Raw genomic sequence first — 12,531 nt, 5'->3', positions numbered from 1 at the left:
GGTGTGTGTGCCCACCGTGCCCAGACCAATTTCGGCCCTAGAGACCGCATCCCTGGGGACCAGCGAAATTTCCTGGAGGAGGGGGCCACCCAGACCCCCTCCTCAGGCCGATTTCGACCATGGGACACTGCTCAATTTCATTGGGGAGAGGGGCCTGCAGCCCCACGTCCATGTGCCGATTTAGTCCACAGAGACCCCATCCCCCAGGGCTGCAAAAACACTGAAACAAGTAGCGTGCCCATCCCACCGCTCACTCCCCCTCTCCTCCCCAGTGAGCATTTAATGACCTTGGAGACCCTATTCCCCAGGGCCGGCTCACAGGCTATGTCTCTGGGATCCCACAACCAGAACATTGCAGTTTGCCTTCCCCCAGTGGCGCAAAAGGGGAAATGTGTGTTTTCTCCTGCCTGATTGTTTTTTTTTTTTTCAAAACTCCCACCATACGGGCACAAACATAGTCTGCCCCCAACTGGCGGTAGCTTTGAAAATGCTCCAGCTGGCTGGGAGCAGATTTTGGATCGGTTTCCCTGCCCGCACTGGTGGTGGTGGTCGATTGTTACCATGAACTATACTAGCTATAAAGTGTATATTACAGGGTTAGTGCTGCACATACTGCATGATTTCTACACCTAAGGGAGTTGTGTCTGTGATGGCAGTAATGATCGCTGATATTTTCCTGATTCGTTCTGTACTTACTGTCAGGCCACTAATGCCATAGTAATTTACAGAGCAATATGCTGGAAAACGAAGCTTGGATGATGTCCGTAATGATGTCATAGAACATGTCATGAGTGATGTCATATGTGAGTTCATAAGCAGTGAATGGCGGGGGCACAAGTTCTAGTTAGTGCTGCTAACTGTAACTGGTGAATTTCTGTGTATTTGTTTTTGTTCAAAATGTTTAAGTTTGTCATTGACAAATTCACCTTACTGTAATGTTACTTTAACCTTTGTTTTTTTTCAGTGACTATATTTATAAAAACGAATGTATGTATGTCCTTTATGCATTACTACACCATTCATCCGATCGCCATGAAACTTTGGGAAGTTGTTGAGTACACTCCCGCGAAGGTTTCTGGCATAATTTTTTTTAAAATATCGCCCCCCCAGGGCCCTCATAATCTTTCGAATATCACACGGAATTACAAAAATCATCAGTGGCTCAGTGCACGTGCTATATTAGCAGCTACGAACAACGATGTAAATGCCATCAATTTCAGCATTCAAAACGGAATACCAGACGAAGCGACAAAGTAGAAGTCCATCGATACTGTGATGAATCAAGACGAAGTTGTCAATTACCCAAAGGAATTCTAGAATTCACTGGATTTGCCCGGTATGCCACCGCACATTTTGACATTGAAAATTGGCGTGCCTATCATTCTTCTCCGAAACATCAATCCACCACGACTTTGCAACGGTACAAGACTTTCGGTGAAAAAGATAATTAACAATGTCATCGAAGCTACAATTTTGAATGGGAAATTCAAGGGGGAAGATGTACTGTTGCCACGTATTCCAATGACCCCAACAAATATGCCATTTGAATGCAAACGTTTACAGTTTCCGGTGCGACTCGCTTTTGCAATGACCATCAACAAAGCACAAGGACAATCGCTGCAAGTGGTGGACTCCATTTGGAGAATCCGTGCTTCTCACATGGACAACTGTATATGGCCAGCTCACGCGTCGGAAAACCTTCTGATTTATTTGTGTACGCACCAGACGGAAAAACAAAAAATATCATGTATCCACAAGCACTCAAATAAATAAATAGAATTAAAACGACACTTTGAAATGTTTACCATATTAAAATGAATACGTTTCAATAAAAATGACACAATGTAAATTGAATGTTATCATAACACGTTTCCTTGAATTTCCTTTCTTCTGAGATCGCAGCAACGCGCGACGGGTAAGCTAGTATATAAATATATAATATCAGGCAATATAACACTGACTTTACGCAATGAAAAGATCTGTACCTAGTGAGTAGCCGCTCTCTGGTGTCTCAAACCATTGCATGGGAAACCTCCGTAAACAAGTGTGATTGTTGTGTTCACTAAAGAAAAAAAAAATCTAAAGATTCAGTCAGTGTCTTCATTAGCAGGGTAAAGCAGAGCAGAGGCGCACACTCTCCAGAGCTATGCAGGTTAACTCTTCATCCAAACAAAGAGCCACTCTAGTTGTAGTAGTCCAAGCCACTAACTGGTTGATCTGGTCAACAAAGCAGCTACTTGAGCCACTCCAGATGTGTTTTGTACTGCCCTTGATTGTGGCTCCAGCTCAAATGATACTCATTCCGACCAAGTCATGTTATAGTACCTATTCAGCTAAGAACATTTATTGTCTTGTACATCACCACTTCCAGTCAGGAGATTTGGAAACATTTCTGGAGGAAGGAATGAAAATGCAGAGAAACAGTAAAAACAGTAAAACAGTAAAAAGTGATGACAATAAATACTCTTGCTTTCAAATACTATTGTGGCATTCGTGTGTGTGTATCTGTGTGTGTAAAAAAAGTCTGTGATATTCAGCTATGATGCATCAGTACATACTTATCGGCTTGCATTTTTTAAAATCTTTCATGCTCAGCAAAAAATGGGCTCCAGAGTTTCCTACTTGTGGTATACACATTCTACAATCCTTGGGAATAGGGGGTTAAGGAAAAGGAAAACATGTGGCACTCGTCTTAATCTTCCTCTGGCTAAATATGCTCCCTGTCTGATATAAAGAATGCTCTAGTGCTGGATATTCAGCGACTTAATGCATGAAATCCAGCAATTGATAAACTGACCTGTAGCAGTTTGATGCCCTTACAGTGACAGTCTGTGAGCCAGTGTTAGATGTATTGACTATATCGCAATCTTAATATGTTACAAACCTGTGAAATGTTAACAGAAGCAACAGGACAACAAGACCAAGGTTCAGCACAACCAAAACACTAGTCTAGATAGGAATGAGGGTGGTGCAGCACACTTCCCGTGCCCCTTGTCCCTGGGCACAAGCAGCAAAAAGATATGAAAACAGAATGGAAGGCGCACTCAAAGGAATTACGCAGGTACTTGTAGTTTTAGGTTTTCTTTTCTTTATTCGGGTAATCATACCAAGAGAGACATACACAGCCAACGCGTTTCGTTACGTGTTGTTACTTCGTCAGGGCTGAAAACAAAACATGACATGATAACAATTACTTACATTTATTATAAATACCACATACTATACAAAATATTCAAGACCATTTTTACATCCTAACCTTAAGATACCCAATTCTAGATGGAAGACCAAACACAAACTGTATATTGTGGATGGAAATTAACATTAACACACATCATATGGAAAGATCTCAACAGTTCTTCTGGTGGACCTTAACACCAATACAGTACATATATCAGTTCATGTGTAATTATCGAACATTCCTTATAGTTAACCTAATCACTTGATTAAAAACAATTGATCCTTTATAAAATGACATTGAGAATTCCAATACATTACAAACCTGTGTAAATAAAGAACATTGAGATTGCTTCCAAAGTATACTGATTGTTTAATGCCTGCTTATGTGTATTTACATTCCAGGAGAACTAAATATTGCGTTTCAGACTTTGTTGTTTTGTTTTGTTTGTTTTGTTTTTATTGTTTTATGGAGTGCGAACTTGACCCTAGGGTATCAGAGCGCTTTACAAGGGAAACATAGCAGTGTACAATAGGCAAGGAATCACAATAGTTAAGTGGACACATATGAAACAGTTTACATATAATTAACTTCAGATAAGGCCCCCGATTTCATGAAGAGGTAGGACGGTATTCCGAAGGGAGGCGCTAGTCCGTATTTGGTCACGGTCTGTGTATTCGTCAAGGACTGAGAATCGGCAGGAGGCAGCATTGTTCTTTTCTGATGGATAAATCTGCCTGTGGATTCCTAACCTTTTGAATTACCACTGCGCCAGCATTCCACGGAAATTCTTTCTAGCTCTCCCACGTCGCCGAGGACGTCACAATAGAACGGCCCCGCACACGACTCTGCGTTACATCATCAGAGCCATAAGAAGACCTCGTCTGCGTGCTGACGGCAGTTCCCTTTTTTCCGCACCTTCGACGTGTAACAGTTTTCTGGGACTCTCCAATTGGTTTCGTATTACTCTGTTTCTACTTCACTCTTGGCGTACCAGTGTGTTACTTTGAAGAAGTCTGAATTTAAGCCTTGCAGGGAGTGTGGGGAAAATATGTCCATCATTGATCCCCAAGACGACTGTTTTCGGTGCTTATCGTCGGACCACGACGTCGAAGAATGTTCTAGCAGATTGAAGATGAACCTGAAGGCGCTGTAAGAGCATGAGGCAAAGCTTTCCATGGTACGGGCAAAAAAGGAGAAGAGGGGTCGCAAGAGATCTAAATCGAAGTCGTCAACCTCGCATACCTCGAAGTCGAGGAAGCACAAGAAGAAGCGAAGGCATGGATCTCGACGTCGATCTTCGAAGGGTATGGCATCGAGGGCTACTTCTCTGGCTCTGCAACATCATGCTAAGGATGTTGTCTCACCATCCCCTTATCCTTCTCCACAGGCAACTCTGACCCATTCGCTGACGCTGAGGGGTTCACCGGCGCCCAGGGTTTCTCTGGCACCCAGGGAGTCTTCTCCTGTTCCTGAGACTTCGCCTGTAGCGGATCCGATGTCCCCGGTATTGCAGCCCTCCACGCGGCCTCAATTGGATCCAGACCCAGTGGTTCCAGATCCTTCTCCACCATTTCCAGGTCCAGGGTCAGATCTGTCGCATTTTCTCAATGCAATGTTTGCCATGTTTGCCAAAGCATCCTACCCTACTGGTGCACCGTCTGGCCCCCGTGGGTCCGCCTGCCTATAATTTGGGCATCTCTCTACAATATGCCCAGGCACCCTTCGCGCCCTTTATGCCGACTGCGCCGTCATGGTAGTTTCCGGGTCCAAGATTTTCGATGCCGATACCACAGTCGCCGGTACCATCTGGTGTTGGACCGACACCTTCTTGGCTTCAAGCGGCGCCATTGCCCGCTTCAGAGGGTCCTTTTTCGAAACCACTGGTTTCAGTGCCGCTGACCCCGATTCGAAAAATGTGCTCGGGGAGAGAAGCCCCAAGGCTTCTGGAGAAAGAGGAGCCACAGTAGGTTCAGGCGGAAGAAGGAGAAATCCTTGACTAGGTTGATGAATTTGAGGGCTTTTGGGAGACCAGTGGCTTAGAAACTTCCACGGAGTGGGAGCTTTCATCCCCGAAAACCTTCGCAGTATCTTGCACCATACCATGCGGTCATCAGAATGGCTGCTGACCTTTTGGACCTTCAACTGCCCATGGGTGAGACCAGGTCAAATATACTTACTGAGGTGTTGCATCTTCTGTTATGGAACCTCTGTTGCCTTTCAATGAGGCGTTGACGGAGCCAGTTCTAGAGGTGTGGCAGAAACCCTTATCTGCCCCTGCTGTTTCAAGGATTGTTGCAAGACAATTTAAGCCTGCTCCTGGTGATCCTGCTTTCCTTACTGCCCATCCTTTGCTGGAAAGCTTGGTAGTATAGGCTTCTTGTTCCAAGCAGTTGGCTGGGTCTTTCCCCACCACTCCAGGGAACAGGAACTCAAAGAAATTGGAGCAGTCTGCCAAGAAGGTTTCCTCCTCTGCAAGTATGGCGTTGAAGTCAGCTAATGCCACGTGCTCGTTGAGGAGGGGTATATCCATGCCTTAATAGACTAGGCTAAACAGTTGGCACCTAAGTTACCAGAGGATGCCGGTGGTTCCTTTTTGGAAGTTTTTGCAGACACTCAGGCTGTAGCCCTTCAGGTAATCCAGTTGGCCTGGATACTACATATTCTGTAGCCAGGATGATGGGTTCCTCCGTAGCTATCAGGAGGCATGCCTGGCTCAGGTCTTAAGTGTTCTCTCCAGATGTGCAGGCTACTTTTCTTGATCTGCCTTTTGATGGGTCCAGACTCTTTGGTGCAAAAGGCGTGTTCGGCGCTACAATGTTTGAAGGACAGTAGAGCTACTGCAAAATCCTTATGACTGCAGTCCCAACCAAGGGGTTTTGGATATAGCAGGTACCGAGGTTTTTGGAGGACTGCTTCCATTCGAGGCCGTTAGCAGCAGCAGAACCTCTCTGTCCAAATCGTACAGAGGAAAGGGTAGAGGCCATCTGCGGGGGGCCTCCTGGCAACAGTCCTCTTCTTCCTCCCCTTTCCCCACCACTGATACCACAGGCAAACAACTCTAGATCTCCCATCTTGGAGCATGTTGGTCCTGTATGGGGTCGGGTGTCCCATTTTCGACAAAATTGGAAATCTATTACATCAGACCTTTGGGTATTGAATCTTGTAGTCTTGCCCTACCCTTCCAAGAGTTTCCAACTCCTAACCCTCCCCGCCAGGGCTGATGTTCACAGAACAATTTGCTGCTCCTGCAGCAGCAGGTTCTTGCCTTACTGCAGAAAGCTGCGATAGAGGTGGTTCTGGAGCAGGAAAAGGGTCAGGGATGTTACTCCCGTTATTTCCTGATCCATAAGAAGGACAGCAGTTTAAGACCAATTCTAGTCCTCAGGGTCTTGAATTTTTACCTCAAGCAAAAGAAATTCAAGATGTTGACCCTAGCTCAGGTTCTTCTGGGGCTGCAGCAAGAAAACTGGATGGTGTTGATCGATTTACAAGATGCGTATTTTCACATTCCCATCCTGAAGTCTCATCGGAAGTATCTCCGTTTTACGGTAGGGTTTCAGCACCACTAATAGTTTGTGGTCCTCCCGGTCGACCTTACTTCTGCACCTCGGGTGTTCACAAAGGTGATGGCAGCTCATCTCAGAAGGTCGGGATTCCTGTTTTCCCCTAGCTGGACGACTGGCTGCTCAAAGTAAAGTTGCCAGAGATGGTGCTTCGTCATCTGCAGGTAACAATACAGCTGTTGTTTGACTTGGGCTTTTCAATAAATGTACCCAAAATCTCACCTGGTGCCCTCTCAGCAGAGCCTGTTTTAGGGGCAGTACTGGACACTACTGTGTGTTGAGCTTTCCCGCCTCCGCAGAGGATTCTCGACATTCATGTGATGATTCCTTTGTTTCACGATGGAGCGATTGTTCCAGTCCTGAAGGTCCCACGCCTGCTCGGTTTGTTCGCATCCTGAATACTGTTGGTCAAATATGCCCGCTGGCACATGAGGGCACTCCTGTGGTGCCTCCTCAGGCAGAGTTATCAGTGCAATGGCGATCTCAGGGAGATGGTCAGAATTACCAGAGAGACTGCAATGGAGCTGTCTTGGTGGAGTGTGCTGGGCAACCTGTCTCGAGGGAAGCCTTTTCAATTTCCTCCACCAGTGGCCACGGTGATCACGGATGTCTCTACTCTAGGGTGGGGTGCTCATCTAAGGGCTCTGGAGATCAAGAGTTGTTGGTCTCTAGAGGAAAGTTTTCTCCACAAATATGTTTGGCTCTCAAGGCGTTTCTTCCCTCTCTTCGCGGTCAGTCAGTTCAAGTCCTAACAAGCAACACTACCGCATGGTACATAAACAGGGAGGTGTAGGGTCGTATCGTCTCTGCAGGGAGGCTCTGCGACTCTGGTCCTGGGCCATCAGATTTGTGTAATTGCAAATCATCTGGCCAGGGTGCTAAATGTGCGTGCGGATAGTCTCAGTCAGCGATACTCTGCCGATCACAAGTGGCGGCTTCATCCGGAGGTGGGCCATCACATCTTCGGGATTTGGGGGTTTCCTCGGTTGGACCTTTTTGCCACTCAAGAGAATGCGCACTGCCTGTCGTCCTGCAGTCTTCAGTATCCGATGCAGGGACCGTTGGGGGGTGCGTTTCAATTTGATTGGGGCTCACAACTCCTTTACGCATTCCTGACCCATATCCTTGTTTCCTCGAGTTCTGAGGAAGATTCACCAAGACACGACCCAAGTCATATTGATCACCCAGTATTGGCCAAGAAGGGTGTGGTACACAGACCTTCTTCATCTCTCATCGCACCCTCCGCTCCGTCTCCCTCTCAGAGCAGACCTCCTCTTGCAGGGGCAGGTTTTACACCCCCACCTCCAGAGCCTGCACCTTCATACCTGGAGATTGAACGGGGAAATCTGAGTTCTTTGTCTCTCCCACCGGATGGGGTGGATGTTAATATATCATCGAGGAGACACTCCACCAAATCTGTTTATTCCTCTAGATGGTCCGAATTTGAGAAGTGGTGTGGAGAGAGATCCATTGATCCTTTGAAATCCCATTTATCTGATGTACTTGGTTTTTCACTTTCCTTGGCCCAGCAGGGTTGTGCTATGGCTACGGTTAAGAGTTACTTGTCGGCTTTCCTTTGTTTGCCGGACCAGCAGTCTTTAAGTCCCCCATTGTCATGTGGTTCATTAAGGGCCCCTCCCACTCCCTTTATTATGCCTCAGTGGGAGTTGAATTTAGTTCTTACATTTCTGATGGGGTCTCCTTTTGAGCCTCTTCATAGTTGCCCTTTGAGGCGTCTTAATGTCAAGAATTTTTTTCTGATTGCTATTTCCCCCACCAGGAGGGTAAGTGAGCTTCAGGCTCTTGGTTTTAAACTCCCTTTTTTAACCATATATGCAGATAAAATGGTTCTCAGGACCAGGGCTGCTTTTCTACCTGAGGTGGTCACTCCTTTTCATCTTGGACAGTCTATTGTCTTACCTACCTTCTATCCTCCCCCTCACCCTTCCAAGGAGGAGGAGAGACTTCACCGCCTGGACCCTAGAAGGGCAGTCAACTTCTATCTGGACAGAACTAAGGTCTTAAGGCTTGACGACCAGCTATTTATTGGTTATATGGGAAGTATGAAGGGCAAAGCTATCCACAGATTAACACTCTCCAGATGCATCATCTTGTGCATCAAGATCTGCTACCCCTTGGCCAAGAAGGAGCCGCCTGAAGGTATTCTAGCTCATTCCACCAGAGCTAAGTCATCTTCTGCTTTGGCTAGAGGTGTCTGTCCTGTAGATATCTGCAAGGTGGCAACTTGGGCCTCCCTCCAAACTTTCACGAAGCATGACTGCTTAGATTCGAAGGTTAGGAGGGATGACCATTTTGCACGTTCTGTGCTGCAGGAATTTTTGGTATAGGTAGGTGGACACAGCTTGGGGACTCAATTCATAAGGTGAGGAATCAACAGACATATGTATTCATCAGAAGAAAAGTTACTTACCTTCGGTACTGCTTTTTCTGATGGATACAGTGTATGCTTGTGGATTCCTCGCTAACCCACCCGCCTCCCCGTTGTCCAGGTGCATGTACCAAAAAAAGTTCTTGTTTTTTGACATTGTTGTTTTTCGTGTTATTTGCCTGCCTGCCATACAGTTTGTTGTTAGGAAATGCTCTGATTTTTAGCTTTTTCTCTTAACCTATAAGCTATATGTATTTGTGTATATAAATGTTGTATAATGTGTATACTTGTATTATGTTGTTGGTCCACCCGTTTGCTTTGAGGGCATGGAAAAATTTGGTGGAACTGACTTCAGCACGCCGACGAGGTCTTCTTATGGCTCCGATGACGTCACGTGTGGAGCCATTCCTTTGTGACGTCCTCGTCGGTGCTGGAGAGCTAGAAAAACTTTCTGTGGAATGCTGGTGCAGGGGTAATTCAAAAGGTGAGGAATCCACAGGCAGATACTGTATCCCCCAGAAAAAGCATTACCGAAGGTAAGTAACTTGTTATTTCGCGCCAAATGTTTTCACCAAACTTTGAGAGCTGTGAATACTGAGATCTGTTTTTATGAATTTGTGCCAGTTGTGAACATTTTAATCAACAGAATGTACTGTCTAATTTATCTTGTTTTTCTGAAGGACTTCCACAGCCTGTCCACCTATCTATCCCAGAACACGTCCTCCGTTTTTCTTGACATCATCTCAGATTTCCATTTGCTGCTTTTCTTGGTCAGCAACGATGTGATGCCTCTCCAGGTACGTAACCAGTCAAATAAAAGGTGGAAATCTTGTGCAGCAAGATGTACTTTTGTGACTAAGTGGCAAGCACATTTATGTCCTTAGTAGCCTTGTATCAATTAAGCCTAGTTACTAGAAAAGATTATGTTCAAAGATTGGTGGATGTTGGCACTCAAATTTGCACTTATCCCACTCCCCTTTTTCCACCCCTCCCACCCTGGGGCACTTCTTTTTGTCGTTTTTTGAACGGATTGTTTAATTGAATAATATCCATATGATTCATTGTGATTAAACAACACTGGATCTATGCATTTGGTTCTTTGTATTTTCCTCAACCCCTTTTTTCATTTAAGGAACTTGTACTGGGACCCATTCTCTAAGAGCTCAATAATAGCATTGAATCTTAAGAACTATCTCTCATTATGGAAACCTTAAAAGTACCATTAAGGACCTACTCCTTCCTTGTCTTACTCTTTTCTCGCATACAACTGCTGTCTGTTCCAATACAATACCTGTAATGGGACGGCCTGAACATTGACAGTTATTTCAGTTTCAAATGCTCGCCTTCCTTCCTGTAACGGTATGTCTGTTCACCCCTTAAGACTGTTCTCAGAATGACACTGCTCAAAAGGACACATTCATAATGATGCGTTGTATTGAAACAGGTATCACTAATAAATACAACATATTCTTTCATAGATCAAGATTGATTCATTTTAACACCAAAATTCTTAACTGCCTGCCTGGAGGTGGGAGTACCTAATTCTGGAGACCACCATTCAGGATACCAGTGTTGTTGGACCTTACCAAACAACTTGATCTGTTTTATCAGCGTTTGACTGTAAGCTGTTTGTTGTAATCCCTTCTGCAATCACTTTCATGCCCTTGAAATTACAGTGTTATCTTGATTAAGGTTTTTTCAAAAGATAACAAGCTTAGTGTTGTCTGCATATGATAGTATTTCAAATCCAAAGGATTTACCAATCTTTGCAAAAGAGACCACATTAATGTTAAACAATGTGAGGCTTAAGCAAGATCCCTGTCAAGCCACATGGTACGAGACTAGAATGCGCCTAGAGAAATTGATTGTGTCCTGTTTTCTAGGACGTCTTGTGACCACTGTAGAGCTGTCCCAAAAATGTCAATCTCATGCATCCTTCAACTCAACCTGGTGTGTGACACAGTGTCAAAAGCTGCAGACAAGTCCAGCATTACACGCGTCGATGGAGTAAAATTATCAAGAGAGCATCTTATGGATTCAGTTACCACAACCAAGGCAGTCTCTGTACTATGGGAGGATCTGAACCCTGATTGCGATGGGTGCAGAATCTTCTTCTCCTTGAGATAGGCTGAAAGTTGTTTGTTTATTAGGGCTTCTAGCAGCTTACCCAGAAGCAGAAGCAGCAAGAAAGCATGTCATCATTACGTTCTTAGGCTCCACATTGGCCTTCTTTTGCATAGATGAGATCTGTGCTGATTTCCAGTCCTGAGGGATTTTCCCAGTGGATACTGATAAATTAAACAATGGCCAGATAGCAGGTGTAGTCTGGTTTGAGTTGAGCTGTAATCCTTGGATGGTATGGATCCAAGGGAGAGCCAGATTTGACTTTTTCTAATGTCTTCTGAATGTGCTCTAGTGAAAAAGATCCAAACTTTTCCAGACACCAAACTCAATTGTGGTAGTAAGAGTTGTTGTTTGACACTTCATCAGACTGGTCAGGAGGGCTAGGTAATATCTGATAAAGTAGATTTATTTTATCCTCAAATCAATCTGGAAGAGACTTGCATAATTCTTGAGAGCCCGGAATATCTTGAGAGCAAGCGTTAGGTTTGACAAAATCCCTTAAATGATTCTTCTGATGAATTGCCTGCTTGATCATCTTCATTGATGATGTAAGTTCTGCTGCTAATTTAATTTTCCGATGCTATGAGGAAAGAATAGATTTATATGTAGATTTGTCACTTTGATTTTTTTGTCTAACGCCATCTTCTCGCTAACTGTTTTCAAGATTATTTCTCCCGTCTCAACTCAGTAGATTATCAAGGAGCATGAGATGTAAAGAGAATTTTAGATCCTGTTTTTAGAGGTCTGATGCAGTCAAATGCAGAATTTACAGACTTATGATATTCTGCTAGAGCTTGGATAATATCTATATCCTGGGAAGCCGCTAGGAACTCAGAAGCTTTGGCAAAAGAGTCAGAGGAAACTCAGCGCCAGTGTCTAGAGGCTCTAATACAGCGATATACAATTTCTCCTTTCCAACAATCTTCAGAAGAGAACTCAGTTTTAAAAATGCATAGTTCTACCCAGCCTTTTATTAAAGTGTCACTAAGAGAGACTTTGATTGTGTCTTGGAAAACGATGGCAATGCCATCGCCAATATAATAGAAGGTAAAGTAGTGGACCACCAGGTTTTCGTTAAAAAAACAGACATTTGGTGACAAAGATAAGATGAGATCCCAGAAATGTGTTGTGTGTTTCGGTAAGGATCTTACATTACATAGGAGCTATTTGGACAGTAAAAAAACCCTTGCCACGTGAGGAATGTATGACTGCTCCAGGTTTCACTAGTATTGTATCCCCAGCCACACAAGTGGTGTTGTCAGCAGATCTTAATCCCT

The 12,531-nt window shown here is 44.5% G+C and overlaps 1 protein-coding gene across 2 annotated transcripts in view; it reads left to right on the top strand.

The window, feature by feature from the left end:
- The window catches only part of NPLOC4 (NPL4 homolog, ubiquitin recognition factor), a 652,620-nt gene that overhangs the window by 575,047 nt on the left and 65,042 nt on the right, over positions 1–12,531 (top strand). For both annotated transcript variants that reach the window (XM_078654232.1, XM_078654233.1), the window contains exon 15: positions 9,811–9,927. In XM_078654232.1, coding sequence (XP_078510358.1) covers positions 9,811–9,927 — 117 coding nt within the window. The remainder of the gene's footprint in view (positions 1–9,810; positions 9,928–12,531) is intronic.

The sequence above is a fragment of the Lissotriton helveticus genome, chromosome 7, assembly GCF_964261635.1.
Source record: "Lissotriton helveticus chromosome 7, aLisHel1.1, whole genome shotgun sequence".
NCBI lineage: Eukaryota > Metazoa > Chordata > Amphibia > Caudata > Salamandridae > Lissotriton > Lissotriton helveticus.
This window is presented reverse-complemented; position numbering and strand designations above follow the sequence as displayed.